The sequence below is a fragment of the Agelaius tricolor genome, unplaced genomic scaffold (genome assembly GCF_023055355.1).
Source record: "Agelaius tricolor isolate 1412-34295 unplaced genomic scaffold, bAgeTri1.0.p SCAF_9, whole genome shotgun sequence".
NCBI classification, from domain to species: domain Eukaryota; kingdom Metazoa; phylum Chordata; class Aves; order Passeriformes; family Icteridae; genus Agelaius; species Agelaius tricolor.
The window spans coordinates 20,851,722-20,877,708 of NW_027269269.1; the positions used below are offsets into that span (position 1 = coordinate 20,851,722).

Genomic DNA, 25,987 nt, shown 5'->3' on the forward strand with positions numbered 1-25,987 from the left:
AAGTTTAGTATCAGCTGACACTGGTAACAGTGGAAGGAGCTGAAGTTTCTAAATATATTTACTGGAATTGGATTCACTGCAAGTCTGTCATTCATTTATGAAGAGAAGTCTCGTGTCCTCATTTATGCCTGGACAGACATCTCTAAGAAATTTTATGAGAAGAAGTGCCCTCTTTCATTCGCTAAGTGGCAAATACCTCTTTGTGTGCTGGAATTGCAGGGTGGCAAATACAAATTTATCCTCCATTCTCATGTCTTGTGACGCCTAATCCATCTGACTTGAGGGGAAGAGATGTGTGGGGCTGTTCAGACAAACTCCCATTCCATATTACTGATCTTTCACAGAAATACTTCTGCAGGATTTTGCAGGGCTACTCTTTTTTAGTGGCAAAAAGAACTGCTATTTGTGATAACATGTATAGCAGCTTCCTGGATACAGCTTTACATGTGTTCTTGCTCTGAATTCTCCTAGGAGAGTACACAAGTTTGGAGTTTATAGAAAGTGAACCACAGGACAAAGTTTTGTCTTTCATTTTTGTTTAGATTGAGAGTCTTTAGCAGAGCTTTGTGGGAAGCCCAGGCCTGGGGGAATGAAAAGCAGCAGTGAGGAATGAGTAGTGTGAGAGGAAGTAAGGTCTGGAATAGCAGCTGTTGTTGGGAGGCTCTGTAAAGGTTCAAAGAATATTGGGTTGACATGGAAACTGTCATGCCTTGATGAGGAGAGTGAGCAGTGTAGGCAGAAGTTTCACATTCCTTTTTGGTCATTGACATTCACAGGCAGAAGATGAGGATAATTCCTTGACCTTAACTAGTGAGACCAACATGGCCACGATATCAAGTCTGAGCCCAGGGAAGATCTATGCCTTCCAAGTGCGCGCTAGGACAGCAGTCGGCTACGGCCCTTACAGTGGGAAGATGTATTTCCAGACTTTAACAGGAGGTAAGTGCTGCCTTTTTGTGCCATTTCAGGTCTGCACATGATCACCTTCCACTTGCCTGTGTCGCTGAGTGTATTGACTTATCCCCTGGAGGACTGCTACCAGACACTCCTACTCAACTTGTATTTCTGTTTATAATAATTCAGATATGTAGATTTGTTCACTCAGAGAAGCTTCATGTTGTCAGAGGGTATTGTTTATGCTACTGCCATACTCCTCAGCCCTGCTCTTTGTTGCCTCTGTGCTTCTGACCAGCAGGTGCAGTGTGCCAGTAAAAATCTCTTTAGGGAGATGTGGCAGTACATAACACTATATACTGCTGTAGTTTTGCCCTCAGCTGTCACGGGGACATCTTACAGCTGAAAACTCTGTGAATGTCTAAAAGACAGGTGGGACACGGGACACAAAGGTAGATTGGACACATGCATATGTGCAGGAGCTTGCCTTCCAGCAGGATCACCATCCTTTTGGTATGGATCAAAGGTGTTGACAAGCTACATTAATAGGGGACAGCGGGATACAGCCCAGGTGTAGAGCTAGCCTGTGCTTAAGTGCCTTGTCAGCTGTCAGTGGACCAGGGAAGAGAGAGAAAGTGGATTCAGAGGGAACACTGGCTTTCCAGATGTAGGAAAGAGGGTGCTGGAGAACCACAGTGATGGGGGAGCAAAGGGCTGGTAGGGCTGGAATTATGAGAGACGTCTTGGTGAGCAGAAGGGAAACTCTGCACAGTTCCTGTCCTCTGCATCCGTGTGTGTGTGTGTTTTCCTTGGCAGGGGAGCGCTCGGAGATGGTGCAGGACCGACTGCCGCTGATCGTGGGCTCAGCGCTCGGGGGTCTGGCCTTCTTGGTAATTGCTGCCATTGCCATCCTTGCCATCATCTTCAAGAGGTGAATTCCTTGACATGCTCATGTGCACTTCAGACAGTGGAACTTCCTTATCCCTGCAACATAACCCCGTCCCAAGGGAAACAGCCTGATCTGCATTTATCCAGATGTCCTTGAGATGCCATTCTCTAATTAAGGAAAGATCCTGCCCCATTACTCCTATCTGAGGAGCCTCTCCTTTGGTAAACCACTCATGTACTTAGCTGATATTTGGCTAGTTAGCAATATGAACACAAGGAAAGCATTTCAAAGCTGTTACTCAGAAGGTATTTAAATGCATCGCTGTGAAGGAGGGACTGTAAATTGCAATTTAGGCAAGCAAGTGGAGAATGAAACAATGTAGTGGAGAAGGACTGGTGGAATAAGTATGCATATCCAGTTATTTAGAAGGTGATAAATACCCTTTCACCAAGGACCAAAAGACAAGGGCTCATTTGCTGAAGAATAAAATCTATTCAACCCCAATGGTTCCATGGAACACTAGCTCATAAAATACAGGTTAAAGAAAGCAAATACCACTTTCCATTTTGAAAAGAAAAAGGGGCATATAAAAGATTGTCAAGATAATCTGTTACAGAAAAAAGAAAAAAGAAAAAGGACAGAAATTTTAAAGAGAAAAAGGTGAGGGTTGCTATTTTTATAGAGGTACAAAAGTAAACAATGGGGGTTTTGTTATTTGAAGAAAAGAAACAGTCATTACCTGCTCCTTGAATTTACTGAGGTTTGAACTTAATCCCCTAGATTGTCAGTAATGGATTTCTGTGTCTTTGCTCTACTGTGCCTCTGCACAAGAGGGACTTTTTAGCTTTTTCTGCTGACCTAAAAAAAATGTATAAACTACTTAACTTTAGAAAGTGACGTCTAGTTTTAATGATTTCTTTTTTGTTCTCTACCCTTTTCGAGATTTGTTTTCTCCTCTTTTGTATATTCTCTTTTAATATTTTTCTTTCTGGAAAGAAAAGAATTATCACATATTGTTATATTTTAAATGTTGCCTCCTTTTGTTGCTTTGAACTGTTAAAAATGCAATTTTTTGTTCCAGCTGGAAATGTGATATTATGTGCACAACTCAATAAAGCATATATTTTTCTAAAAAAAATAAACCAAACCCAGAATCAGTTAATATTACCAAAACTGTGTTGGGGAAAGACATTAATGGCATTTGTAAATATACATGTGAGGAAATACCATAAATAATACGTTCATTTATACTTAAAGAATTATGTACAGTTAATAGACAGCTTTTCAGAAAAAGTGGAGATACCAAATTTCTATTTTAAATTTGTCCTTGATAAGAAAAGTTTGAAGATGCAGAAAATGAGGAACACCAGATGAAATGAGTAGTTCCTTAAAAGGTTGAACATATGTAGAGTCAAATGCTATGACTTTAACTTGTTTTTGTAAATTGTTGGTACACATTTTTCAGGCAATATGCACTGTGAAACATCTATTCTAGCTAATTGTTTTGTTGGCTTTTTATATGGAAAACAATTAATTTGTTAGATAATCTATAAAAAACATTATTGTAGACCTGACTTTCAGGTTCAACAACGGAGTTAGAGCTTTTAGGTGTAGGCTCCCACCAAAGCTGATTTCTTTGCACAAGAGAAAAAATTTTGAAGTTAAAACTGTCTGTGGATTTGAAAGCAGAATTTAAAGAGATAAGTCTGACAAGTTAGAATAATACAGTTAGCTGTTAGAATGTCAGAATTACTTATGTTCATAAAGAAAAGTAACATAATGTTTCATGATACTTTGCCTTCAAATGCTAATTGAATCAGCAGCTAAAAGGTCTCATGCTGAAACAGCAAAACATGAGTTGACACAAATCCATGCAGACAGCAGGGATACTGCAGGATACTGTAGGGTTTGATTTACAGTCTGGTCTAATTACTAGGATGATTGGAAACTAGCATGAAACGTCCTTTTTTTAAAAAAAAATGAGCACTGCTTGGAACAAAGGAAGTAGCTTGAAAATGGCAAATAGATTTAGTGCCAACAAAGAATAGAATGAAACTTCTAAAATATTTAGATTTTGTGGGAAATAAATGATTGAATCATACACATTCAGAAAGAGAATGAAATCTGAGAAATGCCTGTGCTGGGAAGGATCTGTGCGTACTGGAAATTAGATGCATATATGCAATAAACCTACAATAATAAAGACCATACCTGTTTTGACCTGCACATGCAAAAGTCACATCAAGGAACAGATTTCCATCTGTTTGGGTCTGTGTGGTTTGTTTGGGTACCATACTTATGAATAGAATGGCCAAAGTAAATGCTGTTAAACAAAGCCAGGAGGAAAAATAATTGGGGGAGATCTATACATATTAAGCATTAGAGTAAATGGCTCTTCGAATGTTTTTGAAGAACTTAAAAGGCATCACAGAAGAAGGCATACATTATAATTGAGAAGAATAATTTGTTGTAATTAAATTGAATTAAAATGCAAATTTAGCCTGAATAGCAATAAAACTTCCAAGGCAGTAAAGTTAAACTATAATATTCTTTTTCAGGATAGTGTTGAAAGCCCTATCATTTGTCATTTCTAATGTGGGGGTGCCAACAGTGGTGTAAACGCCACCACATAGAAAACAAGCATGCACTGGTTACCAGGAGATGGGCAGGATCTTAACATCCGTCTTCTACCCCTAATTTCAAGGATTCTCTGAGCCTTGCACTGAGAAGCCTACCCCAGCATCTGATGAGAGACTCTTGTGTGTGTTTTGACTTTCCTTTCCTTTGTGTCCTGCAGTAAAAGGCGAGAGACCCCATACACAGACCGCCTGCAGCAGTATATCGGTGCACGAGGTAAGTGTGTTTGAGCAACAGATGGCAAGGGCCTGTCTCTTTTCAGGACTCATTAATACCTGTGTGTCTCAGGGTTTGATCCTGGTGATGTTTTGGGCTGTTTCCCCCACTGCAGGACTTGGAGTGAAGTACTACATTGATCCTTCAACCTATGAAGATCCCAATGAAGCCATTCGAGAATTTGCCAAGGAGATTGATGTGTCCCTCATCAAGATTGAGGAGGTCATTGGATCAGGTAGTGTGAGAATCTGCAGACTATTTAAAGTGCCTTCTTGTTCACCTTGAGACCTGGCACGCTACTGGCCTGAAGTGGACCCATGGATCCATGGTACATCAAGTGTCTCAGGATATCTAAACCTTCATTTTTACCAAAGTTCATTTTAACCTATTAACCCTTAGATGCTGGCTCAAAGCCAAATTTAAAACACCCTTTGAAGACTCAAAACTCCTCATTTGAACACCAAAGATGTAGTGGTCTCCAACCTTCACCAAAAATTTTGCCTTAATCTAAACAGTCCCATAACCTCATTTGTATGCATTGCCCAAAGTCATCCACAGTAGAATGCTTTAGTACATCTGACTAAAATCCATTGCTATGTTTCCTTACTTGAGGTGTGTTTCTTCCCTCCCTGACAGGAGAGTTTGGAGAGGTGTGCTTTGGGCGCCTGAAACACCCAGGGAAGCGTGAATACATGGTAGCTATTAAGACCTTGAAGTCAGGTTACACAGAGGAGCAGCGGCGGGAGTTCCTGAGCGAGGCCAGCATCATGGGGCAGTTTGAGCATCCCAATGTCATCCACCTGGAGGGGGTAGTCACCAAGAGCCGACCAGTCATGATTGTCACAGAGTTCATGGAGAATGGATCGCTGGATTCCTTCCTCAGGGTACCACAGTCTCCCACAACCATTAACCTCTTAATCTTACTGTGTGCCAGTCTCAGGCCTGATAATTTTGCCTGTCCTCCTTCTTCACTCCTGTCTCCCTAAGTCCTCAGTTGCCCTCTTCAGGTGCAATAGAAATTATAGCAGATAGCCACAGTAAGTGGTACCAAATCTTTGTACACACACCCTTTCAGTTGCTTATGTACATGTTCCAAATTTTTTGTTTGTAGTAACATTTTTCAGACTTTATTTCACAGAATATCTTCTAGTTTTAACATTGTGATGAAGTAATGAAACTTGCAGCTATTTTTGGATTTCAAGTTTTCTAGTAATGAAACACAAATACGGACAATCCATGTAGTATAGCTGCTTCAGTTCTCCTTTTTTATTGATTCATGTGCTCATTCAGCCAGAAGTGCTTTGGCAGGTACAATTTGAAGAGCACATTGAGTAGAGCTGCATAGAAGCCATTCTAAAGATCTTAGTACAAGCAGATTTGTCTGTGCACATTCATTTAGCCATCTTAGTAGTTAGTGAGGTTAGGTGTAGGATGCCAAAGGGAGATGTGGGCCCAAAGAGGAGGTTTGTCTTTAGGAAAAGTTCACCAATGTCTGATTTTATTTGAGGTTCATTGCTTTAAGTCCACCCTCCTTTATTATTTGTTGTTGTTGAACCTTCAGATTTGGGCTGAAATTAAGATTGCGTATTCTCTTATTTCATACATCCACATTGTTACCTTGCTCTTTGTTAGTCTCCCCTGTTGGCCTGATGTTCTGTGGCCATGAGAGCCTGTGTTTGCTTCGTCCCTTGCAGCAGAAGGAAGGGCAGTTCAGTGTGCTGCAGCTGGTGGGAATGCTGCGGGGGATTGCAGCCGGCATGCGCTACCTGTCAGACATGAACTACGTGCATCGTGACCTGGCAGCACGAAACATCTTGGTCAACAGTAACCTGGTGTGCAAGGTGTCAGACTTTGGGTTGTCCCGCTTCCTGGAGGATGACGCTTCCAATCCCACCTACACTGGGGGTCTGGTGAGTCACTGCTGTGGTGGGAGTTGTGTAGTGCTGACAGAATTTTTCCTGTGTTCCTCCTTCGTTTGGTGTACCCTCTTAAGACCATAAAGAAGTATGGAGCCTTCTGTCTTGTGGGCTATTTGTTCTAAAGCAGTAAAAACGAAAAATAACTGAATACCTGAGCCACTCTGCCATGTGAAGTCTCAGTGCTGTTCTTTGTGGCATGATGGTGAATAGGTCAAACCTCACAGCCTGATGTAGCTATTATCTTCCCCCTTTCATTAGCTTTTTATAGGAAGGATAAAGGACCGAAGGAGAGATTACAATCCTGTACTACCACTCTTTGAAGAAAGAGTTGGGCTTTTTCCTACAGAAAAGATAAATGACCTAAGTGTATTTATGGGCTTACAACCAACCATCAAATGAGCTTATTGCCTATGAAGTTGTGACACCTGTCACACATACTACAAAATGTGTGGGAGTATGACAGGTGGATTGAAAAAGAAGGGGATGAAGAATTCAGTCACTGAAAAGTGGAACAATTTTTAGATCTGTGCATTTTGAAGAACCAGCACCTGAATGGTATTTAATCTTACAGGTCATACCTGCAGTTAGAGAGGTCAAGATGGAAAGGGAAATGAGTTAATGCTAGCTACTCAGTGTATCTGTCCCTAAGTGCTGCAGTTTGGCATTATTTAAATGGTTTTAGATTTCCAAATGATTGTGACTCGGGAGGATTCTGCTATATGCCACTTTCAAATGCTGCGAAGTAAAGCTGTGAAAGTTTAAAATCATGGAATTTGTAGCATCATGGAGGCATGATTCTCTCTTTTCATTTATACTTGTCAGCAAAACAAGGTGGAAACCTTGAACATAGTATGAATTAAAACCAGCAATGTTTCCAAGACCGAATCAATGGGACTGTCACTCTGTGCTCCAGGCTGTGTTATGCTGCTAACATCTGATGGTTTCAGTGATGTTGTTTTCACAAGCAGTCCTTACTCACTACATTCTGGTTGCTTTCTGTCTGCTTGCCAGGGCTGCAAAATCCCCATCCGCTGGACTGCCCCTGAAGCCATCCAGTACCGCAAGTTCACCTCCTCCAGTGATGTCTGGAGCTATGGCATTGTCATGTGGGAGGTGATGTCCTATGGTGAGAGGCCTTACTGGGACATGTCCAATCAGGATGTAAGTTTTGGAAGTGGTGAGGATTTACTTCTGCCTCTCTGTCCTGTATCAGTTCAAGCAGTAGAAAGCCACACACACCGAGTGATTGAAGCTCTTTTGTTTTTTATTTTCCCAGTTGTGATAAAGCTTTGTTCTTCTTTTCCTACAGGTAATTAATGCCATTGACCAGGACTATCGCTTGCCACCACCCCCAGACTGCCCAACTGTTTTGCACCTGCTGATGCTTGACTGCTGGCAGAAGGAGAGGGTCCAGAGACCCAAATTTGAGCAAATAGTCAGTGCCCTGGATAAAATGATTCGCAAGCCATCGGCCCTCAAAGCCGTTGGCACTGGGACCAGCAGGTGAGATGGAGATTTAATGCAAAATAACAGGACTTGTCTCTCAGTAGGCATCATGAGGAAAGGGAAGCCAGAAATCAGGCTATATCATTTTTTTCCCTAACCCAGTCATTTGAGATTGGGAACAAACAGGAAGTGGAAAAAAAGAGAGGAAGCAGGTTGGAAGAACTGTGTATCCTGATTCAGTTAATGGGGAGCTCTGAGTTTTGAATGTGACAGGAGAAAAGTCTCGATGAGTTGCACTGAGGATAAATGACTGAGGGATCATAGGAAATGAAGGGAGGGACACATCTGGGTGCAGCAGCATGAGATATTCTGTGATCACACCATATTATGTGAGCACAAGAGATGATGAAGAAAAAGAAGACCTTAGCTTATGGAGGGAAGGAAGTCTCTACATGGGAATAATTAGAACTGCAGCTTACATCCCATATTTTCCCAACTGCATTTTGCAGTCTGATGGAACAAGAGGCAGGAGGTCAGTAAAGAAGTCTCTGGAGGGATAAACGGTGCCAAGGTTAGTTGGCTGCTGGGCTGATGACAAAATTACATCCTGCTGGCCTGGAGGGGTTTTCCCTGTGGTTATAAATCTTGTATCAGTGGAATGTACTCTACAGCTGGGGAAGGGGAAACGTATCTAGTGATGCCCAGTTTACTAAAAACAGCATCTAAAGAGTGTTAAAGCTCTGGGACAGATTCAGATGATGAGGAAAAGAACAAATACCATATGTAAACAGTAATCTCTTCAGCCTTTTAGTGAAAGTCTTTTATCTGGTGGGTGTTGGAGCTGAAATAACGCACTCATTGTGTCATAGGTCACTATCTGACCAAAAGAGAACATTTAGGAGAGAGAGACCTAGTCACAAAGGTGAAAAGGTATATAAGGTCTCTTTCAGAAACCTCCTCACTGCAGTTCATTGCCCAGCTAATAGGTCTAGACCAAGAAAATGTGGAAGGACCTTGGGCAACAAGAAGAGAATGTGTCTGAGAAAATACAGGCAGTGGGAAGGGAGAATCAATTTCTTGGGTTGGTTGATTGTTTTCAGGCAGAAAAAGGGACACTGGAAGTCTAAAAACAGCACATCAAAGTGGGACTTCAGGAGCCAGGGCATGAAGAACAAATGTTATTGTTCTTCATTCTGTCCTCTTTGGAGGCTGCATTCTCTCCCTCTCATTATTCTTATTTTACTAGTGTGCTCAGCTGATGCCGATAACTTGGGTTTTAGAACCTGCCTCTTTTGCAGACCATCTCAGCCTCTCCTGAGCAACTGTCCTCCAGATTTCCCTTCCCTTAGCAATGCCCACGAGTGGTTGGATGCTATCAAGATGGGTCGCTACAAGGAGAATTTTGACCAGGCTGGTCTGGCTACATTTGATGTCATATCACGCATGACTCTCGAGTAAGTAACAGAGCAGAGGACAGCACATACCAGACACTAAGTTTTCCATGCAGAAAGTGAAAGCAGTCTGAGAAATTTGCTATATGGAAAATACATAGACATGGAAAAGGAGAGGGAAGCCCAAGCAAAGTAGCTACTGTTCCTTGCATATTACTAGGGCCTCTGGACAGCACCCATGCTGTGATACACTTGTATTCTGTATCTATAAGTAGCCATTCTCATCCAATGTGCATCAGAAAATGTATTGTCAGTGTTGCAGAGAGCCTGTTTATATCAGAGTGTTCATGACAGCTAGCACTGATAATAACAACCACTTTTAAGCAGATGTGTAGAACCAGCCCCACCATATACTGCGTTGAAGTGTTATGTAAAAAACAGGATCCAGGAAAACAAACATTCTTGGAATCACAGAATGGTTTGGGTTGGAAGGGACTTTTAAAGATCATCTAGTCCAACACCTGTGCCATAAGCAGGGACACATTTAACTAGATGATGTTGCTCACAGCACTGTCCAACCTGACTTTGAATGTTTACAGGGATGGGACATCCACAACTTCTCCTGGCAACCTGTTTCTGTGTCCCACCAAGCTTCCTTATTTTCAGTATAAACCTACTCTCTTTCTTTCAAAGATTTCAAACCTCTGCCCCTTGTCCTGTCACTACAGCACCTAGTAAGAAGTCATTCTCCATCTTTCTTGTACGACCCCTTTATATATTGAGAAAGTTCTTCCTGGAGCCTTCTCTTCTGGCTGAACAACTCCAACTCTCTTTTTTTCTGTAGGAGATCAGTCCTCTCATCCTCTCTTGTGGCCCGGTTTCACTGCTTCCTTCTGTACCTACCAAGTTCTGCCAACACCCCCTCCACCCACACACATTTGTCAAGCAAAAGCAGAAGCCTGCTCAGCTGTTTCTCAGACACAGATAGACACACACACACACATATCCATGCACGTTTACTTGCATCTACAGCAAAATGGACTGAGACTGTTCAGAACAAGCAGTTCATTTTAACAACTTCTGTGTCCTCTGTTCCTTTGCAGAGATATCCAGCGTATTGGAATCACCCTCGTTGGTCACCAGAAGAAGATTCTAAACAGCATCCAGCTCATGCGAGTCCATTTGAATCAACTTGAACCAGTTGAAGTGTGATGTTTACATCATCCTCATTCCACTAGTCTCAAACTCTGGAAAGGTCCTGGGGGAATTCAGAGGGATTTTCAATGTAAGGAAAAGATGACAGTATGCTACTTGAAGACTTAATGCACCCAGAGAGTGCACACTACGTGTCCTGTTCCATGAACAAAAACCAAGCCTTGCCGTGATTTGAAAGCAGAACTGAATGACTGGTGACAATTACATGTGGCTGATGTCATACATTGGGAATGGGTTTGGGGAGGGAAGGTTGTAATAACACGGGGTGGAGATGGAATAATGGCTTGGACAGATCACAAGCACCTGTTGCCTATTGTCTGCCAACAAAAGGTATCTGACAACTTTACAAAGTCATCAGCAGGCTTTATTTATGGCTGAGAGCCCAGCAAAGCTGCAAAGACATAATAAAGGCAACAAAAAATTAGCTTTTTTTTTTCAGAAGAATGCCATCATGGTGTGAAAGATTATTCCTCAGATGGAGATGAGCATCAGGCTATCACTTGGTGTGCCAGTTCAGTTCGGAACTGAAGTTCCAGCTAGTGCACAGCATGTGGTAAGCAAAAACAGATGTCACCTGGTACTCAGGTTCAGAGTAAAGAATCGAAATTCAATGCTATTTCGTGTGCAGTTCTTGGTTCTGCTCCATGATGGGAATTGCTAATCTTTTGTGCTGACGTGAGTAACAGTCCATCTCTATTTATGGGGCTGCAACAGAATAAACAACGATACCTAGAATCCATCCTGCAGGACCTGTAAGTGAAGGGGGAAACAAATAGGTTCTGGTTCTCACAAGCCCATTCTTGTGACCTGGAATGGAAAGGCATAACCTGTGATACATGGAAATCCTGAGTACCCAGATCTTGGGTTTTGCTTTCTTCTGAACCCCATACAATGAAAAGCAGAATGACAAAAATCTGAAACTCTTTGCTGCTGGAAAATACTTCCTCTTTTTCTCACCCTAGCCATTAGGCACAGTTTCATTTTTTTTTTTTAAGAAAATGCAGACATGCAGTAGCCAACTTCAAAAAGTTGGAATGAGTGAGGTGAAACTCTTTCCAAGGTTTTGTCAAGAGTGATCAGGGAATAGTACCAGTCCCATAAGTCACTTCAGTCCTTAAAAAAGGGCTAAACAGTGTTCTTTGATTCAACAGTGTTGATCCCAAGGCACATGAGAGTGACCAGAATGGCAGAGTTTATGTATCCCTTCAGGCAGACTATTACCTGTTTATGGGAAACTCTGCTTCAAGGAGGAGCAGAGCTTTGGGGCTGTATCTGTCTATCCCCATGAAGTTGAACTTGAGAGGAAAACTCATAAACTACACACTTGTCTACCTCATCAACACATAGGAAAGGAAATAGCCAAGGTAAACAAGACCCCAGTTATGATACCCTCTGTGTGTCTAGAGAGGAAACAACCCCAACTGTTGTGATCTGTGCTCATCTGAGGACTAGACATGAACCTCATGTATTTCTCTAGCTGTCAAGTATATCACAACTTCTTCACATACTACTCCTGTATGGATTTAAAGATTCCCCCAGTCAACCTAACGACTGAAGACCAAGAAGTCACATTTAAGAGTGATTGAAAAGTCCAATAATATGATGGGAGGTGCTCTAGAACAGTTGCACTGGAGTAGCCAATGCAGTTCAGACTCTTTGTTGCAGCATTAGAGTAACATTATTTTAAATTTTTTAGCTGAAGAGAGAGAACAGCAGCACATTTTCAAGATACAAAAAAGTCAATACAAAAACAATAAAAGGAAACATGAATAAAACATTCATGACAGTACAAAGAGAGTGTGAAGATTAAAAAAAAAACCCAAATCACATCCGTCTAGAGTCCAACCCAGAAAATCTCAGTCTGTGCTTTTTAAGGGGTTTCTGGAAACTTGTAATACTCACACATCCAGTCACATGTATGCAGACTGACTGTCAGCTCCACCCACGGCATCTGAGACAGAACAAGTGTTGTCCTCTTCAGAAAGCATATTGAGCACAAGATGTTGAGGGGAATCTGTGGTCTCTAGCACCTTCCATATATATTCACCAGAGGACAACAGTGCATGTATGCATCTTCATATATGAGTGTATTCTAGAAGTTTGTGTGCCATTTGGGGAAACTAGGCAGCCTTTCTTTTCCATGCCTTGAGTGGTCAGGATTACTGGAGAGATTAGCAATCTAGATAGAATTCTATGGCCTCTTTTCAGCCCAGTAGAAACTTTAATGCATAAGAAACATTTTCTTGCTCTCTTCATGTGATAGGAAATTAAATGGGAGCCTTGCCTGAATTTTGTTGTGTTAACAATGAGACTTAGAACTGCACAAGGAGCAGGCTTGGCATCACATTTGAGTGCAAATGGATAACTATTTTCTGTAAGAAGTGTCTCCATTCTCTTTATTCCCAGTGTGTTCCCAGTTTTCAGGCAGTTATTCTCTTACACAGTTTGGGATGCAAAGGTTCTCAAGTTGCAATGCAACTTGTGTCATTTGCCATCATATCACTCCTTAACTGTGCAAACATGGAGGAAGGTCAGTCATGGCAAAAGCATTAGAAGTACCCTGATCTTACTTTTCTCAATCATCTGAAACCAGAAATTCTATATTCTGTTTCCACAGTCATTTGGGATGTCCTGCAATCCTAACAGCTAGGTATGGAAATGAGGAGGGAAAGCAGTGGGCTCACCTAGGCACCTGGTATCTGCCCTTCACCAAAAGAGTGAGAAACAGTGCTGAAAATGTCTCACAGAGCTTTGCCAAGGAAGCAATGGGAGAAGTTACTGCCCACCTTCACTCCGTATGATTTCTGCAACAGGCAGTGTACAAGAGTAAGGAATAAACTAAATGCACAGGTATCAGTGGACAGACCTTCTTAAGAGTGTTAGGCATTTGTAAGAAAGCTCAGAAGAGTCATGCCTATAGCTAGAAAGAATATATTTCAAAGATTAATGTCTTTTGTGCTTGAACACCAACTTTTCACTGTCTGGAAACAGGAAGAAACTTCACCTTAAGGCAAGCTGTTTTGTAATTATTCTTGATGAGGTTCCTTGAACCTGTCTTTTTGGTGTCTGTTGCTGGACAGCCTCCCAGACAGATAATTGGATCTGCACCAGGATGTCAGTTAATGTTCTGTTCTGCCAGAGAGCACGTCGGGCAAGCAAGTTCCCACCTATGCTGCTTTGGCAGCCAAGTGAAATTCTCAGCCAGGAGCTACATGCCTGTGCACTCCTGCCTCACTAAGCCATGGCATGTTTCTGCCAGAAGCAGGCCCTGCTCACCAGAGTGTTCAAAGACAAGCACGTAAGCTAAGATTTTTTCTTCCATGCCTGAAATGATTTTAAAGAAAGGCTCAATGACAGCATGACTTGCACAGTGATTTCTGTGCTTTGCATGCAAGTAGCTTCAATGCATGTGCAGGTGAAATGGCTGAAGTCCCTGGTTTCTTGTTTGCTTGTTTGGTTTTTTTAATTGAAGGGTGTAATCTTAGTCCATGCTTCAACAACACTGTATTAGGGCTTAATTGAGGGAGCACAAGTTGCTCAGTGCAGAGAAATGCTGAGAGTCTGTCTGTTTAGCACAAATATATTCAGCACCTAGGGCCATCTAGAAAGAAAGAAGCTGCTGTAGCTAGTCCCAGACAATTCATATGTTATGAAGCTGAATGAAACTTATGGGTGTGGTGGGAAACAATGAACACCACCAAGGAACTTGGCTTTACTAAACAAACAAGGGTAGAACTGTCCCTGCCACTGGATCTTCCTTGGTCATGATTCCAGCCAACACATCTACCTGAGGGCAATCCCAGTGAAAGTAACCAGCTTGAATCCATCCTGCTTTTGGCACATTTTCTCACCAGTTGGCTACACAATTCTTCTTCATGAAGAATTCATGTCTTCTACGTGCAGTTCATGTCTTCTACAGCTAGAGATGCAGCTAGGCAGTAGATTTGGGTTGGAACAAAAGTGACAAATTATCTTCCTGAAACCAGGTAATGCTAGAGGGGCAATGCAATCAGCTGATCACATGTGTTGTGCATTAGCAACTATTCATGAGTACCAGGCATCTGGAAGATTGCAGATCACACATAAATTCGAATCTTTGGATATCATTAAAAAGCAGCATGGAAGAGCAAACCTCATTGCTCTACCTAAAAGCTAGTCTAATCCTTCACTCTTTATATGGAAAAAATGGCACCTCTCTCAGAATTTACATTTTGTTGTGGCATTCAAGGTCATCATGTTCTTTGTGTAAAGCTGTTCCCACTTCAGTGTTGTTGAAAGGGCTGCACTGAGATGATGAAAAGCCACTGTGTCTTCTAGATCTTGTGGAGCTGTAACTAGGACCTCTTCAAAGAGGAATCACTCCCCCTGGTGTGCTTAAATGCAGAGTTTAAGTGTCCCGGTGTGCTGTAGTACAGAACTGCCCTCAAAAAGCCTTGGAGCTTAACTATTTCATTTCACTTTCCTGGGTGATGAGAAAACTCTTCTTGAAATACTCTCAGCTGAAACATGCGGATTCATGAAAACATTCTGAGATTTCCTTCTGGTTTCTTCCATGACCTCTTTTCCTCAAACAAACAGAGTAACGTGGTCTTTTACTCAAGTGTTGCAAAAGCAGGTCACAAGTATGAGTGCAATGGGTTAACATCTGTGCCCCAAATAGTTAATAGTTTGTCCTGTTACTTATGTCTCTCATACAAGACCAAGTGTGCTTAGCTGACAGTGATAAAGCTGTTTGCTTCTGAAAACTTACTCCTTTAAATTCAGGCCATGCTAAGTAAGGTTGGATTTTTTCCACTTTACAGTGACACTAGAAACTACACAGGCTGCTGGCTACAACTGGAATTTGAGTTACATCTCACCACATTTTGGACACTTTTAGCCAAACCTACTACTGCCTATGCATTCGAACAGCTGGAACAGATTGAACATTTATAAGAAATTCTGTTGCTGAGATCAGACTCTTACCCTCTTTGAACCCTACTAACTCTGCAAGTGAACAGGAGATTAAAAATAAAAAATCACATTTATTCAGAGAAGTCATCTAGTTGGACAGATATGAATGACAAGGCACTGTCTGAAATAAGCTATTTAAAAATAGATCTATTCATGTTGTTCTGTTAGAAGAGACAGTAATTATAATGTGCCTTACTGTCTCTACTATTAAGGTAGAAGAAGGAACATTGATCTTTACCCTTCAGGACAATACACTTCATCTCTTGACCCACTGTTGAGTTTAACTTACATTTGACTGAAGAATTTTTGCTAGAAAGGCATCTAATCTTGGTTAATTCAGGAATAATGTTTTGAAAAGATACCTTGGACAGTTTTTTTCCCATGGCTGTGATAATTTTTAATTGCAGTTTCCCTGGCACTTTTTGTTAACCTGCCAATTTGGATAAAGAGCTGTTTGTAATCTGATACTTCTGCCTTTTCCACCATCCTTGGGTCGCATACTCGCTTCTTCATATTCTTAAAAAAGGAAATATTTACATGTCTCCTTCCCTGTCACACATCTTGTTCGGTCCTCCCATCCTTGTTATGGTTCTCTTCTTCATCTCATCTTCTGCTTTCCTTTCTAAGAAGAGGATATCAAGAAGGGGTAGAACCAGTCTCACTAATACTCTACATGGACAGGAAATCAGCCTCTCACACTGACTGCTCGCTGCTTGTTCACTCACAGATCACAGTAAGCCTTTCACAACTGAGTGCTTTGACTCAATCAGGGCACTCTGATCCTTCTGACGTAAATGTTTTTTTAGGAAACCCATTCTATGTAGATAGAAAGTGCACCCTTTTTGGTTTTTTTTCTCAGCTGTCAAGCGCTACCCTTAGAGGAGAGTTTTCAAAAAAATGGATCTTTGTATTGGCATTCTACAATGCTAAGCAGTTTTTAATCAGTATTTCAATCTAACGGACCATAAAATGATCCATAAGTCAAGTCTGGACTACCTAAGATCAATTGTATGGGAACTTTGCTATCCAAATCTCAACGTAAGTATTTGCAAGAACTGCCTGAATTAAGGAAAATATATCAGTGTCTGCCACTTCCTCCGTAGACTCAGTTTTCCTTTGCTTGTTCAGCACCTCATCAGAAAATCCAGCATTTAGCTGTTCCTGGATTGTAAGCCCTTCTTAAATACCATAAGGAATGAACCTGTGAATCCAATTTGGTGAAACTCCAAGGGCAGAGAGGTTAGAAATCTTGGGCCATATTGTTACAGCATTTTTTAATTACAACCAGGAATTTACAAATACACAATGTCTAAAAATGAAAATGATCCAGAACTTTTGAATCCCTCGTGGCCCTATCAAAGACAGGCCTTACCACCTCACCTGCCAAATACTGGTTCATGACTGCTGGTTTGTATCCTGTCAATTTTTTCCATTTCTGCTTTGAGAGAGTACCTATCAGATAGGTCTCCTACAACGTACAGCCAGGGCAAAGCTAGATGAGATAATCTCTAAGTCACATATATGTGATCTTATGGGTAAGCATTACAGCAGTATCCTAGGATCTAAAATAACTCAGTCAAGAAATTCTTAAACTACATCCTCTCTGAAACTGAAATAGATTAGCTGGAGCAACTATGGATCACAGGCTCAGGCATTCAGGTGTTGAAATCTTTTAGTGGATGGCCATGCTGTAAAATTCTCCTGTCATTTGTTATGAAACTGACTGTGCTGTTGGATTGCACAGGGCTGTGATGTGTGTGTTTCATCATAGCAAGTCGATGGCTGTCCATACATCACTTGGGATCTGTGATGACATTCACAGAGGAATGGAGGAGGTGAATTACCAAGTCTTTTAAGCTGATGATAGATATAAAAAGTAAGATGCACCCCTTCCAGTCCTCTCTTCAAATTGATCCATCTTAGTCAAGATCCCACAATACTGAGCTACTCTTAAGTTCTTAAGCAATTGTATCCATGATGTCCTAGTCATCAATCTCCCCTGTTTTTTCATTTTTTGGCATACCAAGTCAGGTCAAGGATCCATTCCTGGATCTCCTCTGTCTTGTTTAATCATCTGCTTAGATGGTGGCATAGGTAAAAAAGAAGTATAGATTTATCCCTAGTCCATTAATGTAAACTAGAGAACTAATTTCTTTTTCTTCAAGTTTGTAGTGTACCAGTGCCTAAGACTGAATATTTTTCACCACGAGGTTGAAAAATACCATTCAAATGATCCAGAGGGAGAGCTCTGTGTCAACAGATGTCTCCATTTACGCACCACCACTTCATTTGAAATTCCCACAACAACATTCCAGAATTATTTGCTGAAGGCAAAAAGAGTAAAGGAATCTAGAGGGGGTTGGCTGAAAGAAAGAGAAAATTATTTTGACAAGAATTAAGTCATAGCAGAGTAAAGACAGACCAAATGAAAGATTTATGTTCTTCAGAGGAGAAGATGAAGGGAATAAGAACTTACAGACTGAGAAAATACATAAGACACAAACAAGCAAACCCTTGAAGAATTTTAAGGTAAGAAACATCTTTGGGCTTAGAGCCTCAGAATGACTGAAAATGCAGCAAATTTAGATTTTACAACATCTCTAGGCAACCTGCTCCTGTGCTTTATCACCCTCCCAGTAAAATACATTTCCTGATGGAACATGCTGTCCTTCATGCTGATTGCTTTTTTTTTCCTATCACTGGACACCATTGAAAGAGCCTGTCCAGATCTGCCTTTTTCAAACACTCCCTTCAGACTTCTGTACATGTTGGACAGTCCCAGGTCTCCCTGCCTCACCTCACAGGAAAGAAACTCCACTCCCTAAATTGTCTTAGTGGCCTTTTGTTGGACTCTGTGTGGCAGCTACATGTCTCTCTTAACTTGGAAGCCCAGATCTGGATGCAGGCGGTGCCTCACCAGAGCTGAGCAGAGGGGAATGATCACCTCTCTTGATCTGGTGGAAGCATTCTGTTTAATGCAGCCTAGGATGAGCTTTCTTGGTGTCAAGGATACATTGCTTGGCTCATGTTCAACCTGTGGACCATCAGTATCCCCAGACTCACCTCTACAAATCCATACAGCCAGAGGCATGATTTATAACAGGGGGGTTTGTTTTCAGCATTTCATTTTAGTGCGGGAATTAAAAGAAAAATGTCTCCTTGATTTTGTGGGATGGAGAGAAAGAACTATTCATATAATGAAATACAAGTGGAAGCATAACAAAATAATTATTTACAAACATTAGAAAGGGCAAACAAAAGGGGGAAGGAATTGTTTATATTAATCATAACTCCTGTTTATAATCTCCTGTTAATGAGCTCTTACTCATGGTCTCTATTAGCAGGGCAGTACAGAACCTGAGTGGATGCTCCTACTTGGCATTCATCATGTAAGAGAAGTTCATCATGCACAGTGCAAGGCTTACGTCCCACTTCAATCTTATTTTATAGTGTGAGTGGGATGTAAAGGAGTTCATCAGCCTCATAATGGCTCTATTTACACAGAATTTTTTTCCTCATAAAAGTAGTTCACTTAAGATGCCTTTATTTCAATGAAATGTCACTATATTTACAGTGAAGTAATCAAGAGTAAGATTAGACCACCATCTGCAGCAGATTTGATTTGAAAAATGTCTAACTCTCTGAAAAGTTGCTTTTATTAAGTATCTACATGGAGAGATAAGTGGCCCTCTTTTGGAACTTTTCATGCTTTCTCAATTGGAATTTAGACAATGGACCAGTAACAGTTTTAAAGCAGAATATTGAAAAATCAATGGGATGGAAAGATCTACAATGTTAGTTTCAGTAGGAGAAGATTTTTAAGTTCCCAGGGAAGAAATGGAAGCAAAAATGTAATACACACATAGTAGAGTCATGTATAAGCACAAAGTACACATATTTCTGTACACACCACAGGTATATACATATATGCACCACACAGATGTCTGGCTTAAAAATGAAGTGTCAGTATAAAAGTAATGGTAAATCTCTTATTTCCTTACACTCACAGTTGGTGGCATTGACAGTTACTAAATACAGTGGCCAGCTGGTTGACTATCATAAGTAAAATACTGCCATTTATTGCATTATTCCAGTTTGTATCAAATGACAATTCAGCCCAGTAGTATCTTAAGGGGAAAACTCAGCATTCTAGGAAGAAGCAATACAACAAGCAAGCTACAGAATTTGGAAAAATGAAAACAGAAATGAAATATGGGAATACAAAAAATTGGTTTGGATTTGCATTCTTTTCTACCTGTCCTGCAGAGATTTTCTGCTCTTCAGTGGTAATTCAGATTAACATTATAATGAAAACATTATTCTCTCCTGCAACAAGGCACTATGCTGATCTTCCATCTCTGCCTTGCCAAATCCTTGCAGCAGAGGTGTTCCAGCATTTCAAAGAGAGATTTTTTTATCATAGACAGATGTTTTGTGTCAAGAGAGAGACTTACTGAGTGTTAGCATATTAATAATAATTCTTTATCTACTCTAATTTAAAGTGAGCAAGAATTTGTCTGCTAAGTGCCTAATGCTTAATATCCCCAGTTTCATACTATCACAAATATTTCCTGATACTCAGCACACACTTTTGCCTATCAAATTTCAACCCCTTTTTTGTTGTATTTTCAAGGCCTTTTTGAATATCTGCCGTCTCTGACTGTTGCATGCTTTTTTGAAGCATATGATTAGGTGAGAAGAGATGATGTGGCGTGCTGTGATGTGACATGACACCAAGACTGTAGGAGAGAATGGAAGAAGGAAATGCATCCACATGAGGAACAAATTGGAAAGACAGCTTTGGAAAGAAAATCACAAGTCTGTGCACTCTGAAGCAATGCTTTTCAATTTCAGAAGGGTAGATAAGAGATTATATGAATATTTCATATATACATATGTTCAGACATCTAAATTTTAAATTAATAATATCACTTTCTCAAAGCCATCTGTATTAATTGAAGGGGCAAACCATGAAGCCATGTCTGATGTCAAATGTTACCTTACAATACATCTGGACCCACAGAACAACAGTTCCATTTGAATACATTATTAACAATGAGGATGCATTTGCACAATCTGCCCTTTTGGGTTCCTTAGATATTTTTTTATGATGACTTTGGTTTAGAATCACTTTCCACAGACATCAGAACTTCATATTGCATATTTCTATTCACAGTTGAGGTTGCAGAATATTTTCATAGTTGCATATGAAGAGCTGATGGTTTTGGGCACGGCATGAGAGAGAAAGTGTGGTATGAAGTTTCGTGTTAGTTGTATTAGTCTTGTAATGGGTGACAGCAAAGTCATTGCCAGCTCTTGTCAGTACCATTATCTTACAGGATTAAAGTTTGCTGCTTCTTTTCACTGTATCAGGCTGCCTGCAGGCTCAGACAGGCATTTCCCTACAAGATACAGTTCCATTAGGGTACAGGGACAAAAAACGACTTTTTTAAGACCAAACTTCCACAGAAAAGTTCACTGACAAGATTTGTCTTTCTTGGAAATTCTGAAGTTATGATTCGTGGAAGAGACACAGACATGCTACCAATTCAACAGGTTGATAGAGGAGGAAAAGGTGGACAGTTGCAGAGACAGCCATGTCAGAAATAAAGAAAACACAGTTTAAAAGCAGTTTAACCCACAGGTGAATACTAAAGTAGATGAGATTGTAATAGTTGTGGCTGAAAATTTATTTAGTGGCCTGAGGATTCTTGACATCACCTCCCTTTTCCATTATCACTTTCACCAAACTGATGGTTTCTTTCACCACAGTACTGTGAAGAGCAGTCTCTCCTGCAACACATGATTTCCTTATTGCCTCTCACACCATATCAAATGTGCCAGAAACACTTCAACAACTAGAAATCCACAGCACAGGCACAGGTATTTCATTAGTGGAAAACTGAGAGATAATAGGAAACCGCAAGATTTTCAAAGATTTCCATGGCAATGAGTGATGAATATCCATGGAACTAGGGAGATGAAGCATAAGATTTCCTTCAAGTCTCAGGAAATTGTCAGTTCAAGGCTCATCTCATTTTCATATTAGGAGTGACTTTCTAGAAGACAGTCTAGGTTTTGTCCTGTGGGAAGGACCATAAGAGTTAATCTAGTTTCTCATCTGTGCAGGATTCAATTGGTTTGGACCCAAAGGCAGATATTAGATCTGTGAAATTAATTGCCACTCAGAGTGAACAAATTCACTGTCAGCATTTCTCATTTAAGTGTTTTAGCACTTTGTTTATTCTAGTTCTCTTCCCAGTCATAATTTTATACTCTCTAAACACTTAAGTGTGAATATCTCAAGCACTTGGAAATGCTACTTCACCAGATTTCAGTGAGGTAGCTTTTGTTTATGGTTCTGAAATAATGATCTTTTAGAGATGGAGAAGCTGTGACACAGAGAAATGAAGATCTTTGTTCATAGATAGGAAATTGACCATAACTAGCTTTCACACATGAATTCCCTACCTTTTTTTAGACTTTTTTTCTGAAATAGGTGGATGCAATTCTCACACAATGCAGAGTTGCAATGAAAGCATTTTAAAAAGTGACATACCCCTCCAAAAATTCACAGTATGAATGTAGTGTTCACCCTGAAATTTAGGCAAAACCACAAATAAATACTACTGCTCCTGAGGACTACATGGTCTTTTAAGAACTTCAGATGCATTCTCCTCTCATGAATTGTGTTCAGGGAGGAGGCTCCTCCCCACGCCTGTTTACATTGCTTTCTCTGGAAGGTCTGTGTACCAACACCTGTGACAATGAGCTTCAGATAGGAAAAGCATCATCTGGATCCACACTGCTTCTGTCAGCACTGAAATATGTCTGCAGAGGTGATCACAATGTGATCTTTCTCAATTATCAATCCAGACAAATCAAATAGGAAAAAGAAATGGAGAAAAAAAAAAGCTGAGAATGGGATATATTCCAAGGACAAAATTGATTTACAGGCTTTTTAGGTCATCCTAAATACACAGTTTAGGGACATGGGTGTTTTAGACTGTGTAGGTACACAGTTCACCTCTTGGAATGAAAGCAAAGTATTCAGAGGTATCAAGAAACTGAGTCATGGGTAAGTAGAATAAAACATCCTTGAGCAGGTAATTTTCACTACTTCTTTGGGGTCCTGAGTGAATCTCTTACATGGTTCTGGACCATTACTGGGTCATGTTTGATCATTTGGATGTCCTGATACTGTCCTTTCATATATTTATACCTGCTTACAGCTCAGATGTCATTGTTTCATTGACAGGTTCTGGGGCTGTGTCTGTCACAGCTGAGCAGTGCCCACACTGTCCTACAAGGGAGTCACATGAAGGGCTGCCTCTGGTTGTGTATTTCCATCTGTCAGAAAGAAAGGATTTGGTTACTGAATTTTGTACTGTGGCAAGAATCAATGATCCAGTCTACTTGAAACTGGGTGATGAGCTTGAAATGGGAACAGAAATCCAGAAATAATGCCAAGAATACGTGCAGGGACATTTTAACAAATTAACCATCCCAGTGCTGAGTCCCCACCCTTCAGCCATTTCCCCTTCACGCTGGCAAGTTTATTTTCTGTTACAGCTACAGTCTGGTATCCATTGCCCAAACATGCAGGTCCCAGTAGTTTTCTTCTAAAAAAGTATTGCAGCCTAGACTAGCACAAGAAGGGGCATCACCCATCTCACCAGTACAACAGATTTTACAAGCAAGAAGTTTCTGAATAGCTCGTTTTCCTCCAAGGCCCGGAGCATGGGAGATTCTCAAAGCCTGGAACAATAAAAATTGCCCATTCATAGTCTTAAAATAAATACATTTGTTACAGGAAATGAGTTTTGTTGCATCAGCAAACCAGACTTGGAAAAATGGTTTTTGTTCTCAAGGTAGTGGACATGTTGAGAACTCTCAAAACACACATATAAATGATCCACCTTTTATAGATCAGACATTTTGCATAACCAGAAGATCTATAATTCAGCTTTTACATGACTAGGGAGCTGATGAAGATGTCACAAAGGAAACATAATTCTGACACAAGTGGTAATTCAGCATTCCAGGGTTATTGCACATTTATTGTACTTGACTAGACTTTGTACAAGGTGTCAAATTACCTTCCACTCTTACACGGCCAGGCCTCAGCATTTTCCAGCATACGACATCTGAGATCCATGCAGATATTGCACATATTCCTGGCATTATTTCTGGATTTCTGTTCCCATTTCAAGCTCATCACCCAGTTTCAAGTAGACTGGATCATTGATTCTTGCCATAGTACAAAATTCAGTAACCAAATCCTTTCTTTCTGACAGATGGAAATACACAGCCAGAGCACAAAGCTGTCTCTTTGATTCTCATCCTTCTGCTCTAACCAGGAAATTCTGATTAAAAAGAATCCTAATTAAACATTTAAACCTTTCATCTTGCTCCATCCCAGCATGGGAGCTTCAGCTCAATACAATACATAATGACCCCTCTGGAAAGTTTGAAAATAAAGATGTCATTGTTAAGAGAAGTAAATAATTTTCAAGTAACATAAAGGTTGGCTGCATGCCCATTGTAATTATCTCTGATACCGAGAGCCACAGGGGTTCAGCCTGTAAAGTCCCAGCCAGCTTAATCTGCCAAATTAAAAAAAAAAATCAAAATAAAAAAAGAAACTTATTTTTCATCTCTTTATTAACTTAAGTAAAATAAAGAGATACGCTAAGAAAATGTACTAACAACATGCAGCATCATGCTTTTCATAAGGAGGGAATGAAAACCCTTCTGTCTGCTTTTAATGAGGTGGGCTGTGCTTAAGAAATTGAGAAGTCAAGCCTACAGTTACTGACAAACATGCTGAAAGGGCAAGATTGGGGTAACAGCGGATCTTGCCAACAAGGCATCACACCATAGGTATACAAGGCTGGAAAGCAAAATTAGGGAAAGAGCTGTGTCTCTCTGACCTGCATCTCCAAAATGGGATACAGAAAGCAAAGAAGAAAGAGCTGAAAAGGATGAAGAGACAGGAGTATACTTGAATATGGAGTCAGCACTTGTTCAGCATTCATTGGCTCTGCGCAGCACTAGGTAGTGCTGTCAACTACTCATCTTTACCAGCACTGCAATTCCTGATTTATTAAAAAGATAGATAAGGTAAATGGTTTTCATAGTTCCTCATGGTTCAGTCGGTAATATAAACATCTGCAATCACAGCCCAGGACCTCTGTTTTGCTGCCTTTCTGCTCAAGGAAACAGAGGTATCATGCACATGTATTTGGATGTAAGTCCCAGAGAAACATTGAAAGAGGATATAGGGCTCATCATTTACCCTAAACCCTTGTGGAAAGTAGGTCCTGATCCTCCATTAGTTTCCCACAAAAAGATGAGAGAAACCCTTCTGCCAAGTCTTTTCAGTTCCCTTCCTGTATTTCTGCATGGTTTCTGAGCACTTCATAGAAAAGGGGGCTGTTCTGAAGTTTTTACAGCTTTTCTCTATCCATGCAGACTGTGATGTCCTCAGTGCTAGGAATGGGCCAAAATGTAGATGGCAGCAATGTCCCTCAGTTTAGCAGGTTCCTCAGGAAAATTGATCAGGTCTTTCTGTCACTTGTTACTCCTAGAGGGAGTCAAGAATTAAATCAGATTAATCTGAATTATTTATAAGGTAAGTTAAAAAAACACCCTAGGAGCTGATTACAGAATAATTAAGATTGTACACATGAAGTTGCTGGAAATTTAAAATTTGGACAAAAGTCAAGCTTAAGATAATATTTTTTCTCAGAAGAAAATATATGTGAAAGTCTGGAATGTCATTTCATTGTAATCTACCCTGGGTAGTCAAAAAATCACTTTTTTTTTGCCACTGCTGAAGTGTAAATCTTTTAGATCATAAATATTTGGTCTTCTGTGCTTGAGGGGAATGTTTTACAGGTTTACAGAACTGCATTTGTGCTGAAGGATCTCTTATAATTCTACCTGAATCTTCTGGGTTTGCCTAATTATTTTCTTAAGTTCCCTGTGTTTACTTTGAGCCACTCTAACTAAGATCACTCACTGTATAATTCTACCTTTGCCTTAAAATTGTTTGCATCTGTGCCTAACACGTTTTCTGTCTCAGCAGGATGTTCATTATGTTAAAATTCTGAAAGTAAATTTTAAAATTCTACTACTACAATTTTGTGAAGATGCAGTAAATGCAATACCCCTTAATTAAAACTTTAATCAGACTTCTGTATAGTATATTCTGTGTTATTTGGAATGATTTTTAATATAGGTGCTCATCATCTGATTGGATATGTGTATCCACACAAGACTGGATAGTTGTACAGATCTCATGAAATCTGTAACAGGGCTGTGGAAGAGTGTGTGTGTCAATGTACTACTTGTAAAGTATTCAGGAATCAAGAAACTACATTCTTTTGTTACAGAATTTTTTCCCCCCTGGGTAGCTAAAGTCG

At 40.4% G+C, this 25,987-nt stretch overlaps 1 protein-coding gene across 2 annotated transcripts in view; it reads left to right on the forward strand.

The window, feature by feature from the left end:
* EPHB6 (EPH receptor B6) overlaps positions 1–25,756 on the forward strand; it is an 81,104-nt gene extending 55,348 nt beyond the window's left edge. For both annotated transcript variants that reach the window (XM_071433070.1, XM_071433069.1), the window contains exons 8-17: positions 777–939; positions 1,711–1,825; positions 4,581–4,636; positions 4,752–4,871; positions 5,273–5,520; positions 6,331–6,546; positions 7,567–7,716; positions 7,865–8,058; positions 9,300–9,455; positions 10,496–25,756. In XM_071433070.1, the coding sequence (XP_071289171.1) occupies positions 777–939; positions 1,711–1,825; positions 4,581–4,636; positions 4,752–4,871; positions 5,273–5,520; positions 6,331–6,546; positions 7,567–7,716; positions 7,865–8,058; positions 9,300–9,455; positions 10,496–10,604 (1,527 nt within the window). In that variant the 3' untranslated portion in view covers positions 10,605–25,756. The remainder of the gene's footprint in view (positions 1–776; positions 940–1,710; positions 1,826–4,580; positions 4,637–4,751; positions 4,872–5,272; positions 5,521–6,330; positions 6,547–7,566; positions 7,717–7,864; positions 8,059–9,299; positions 9,456–10,495) is intronic.
* Positions 25,757–25,987: the final 231 nt, after the last annotated feature.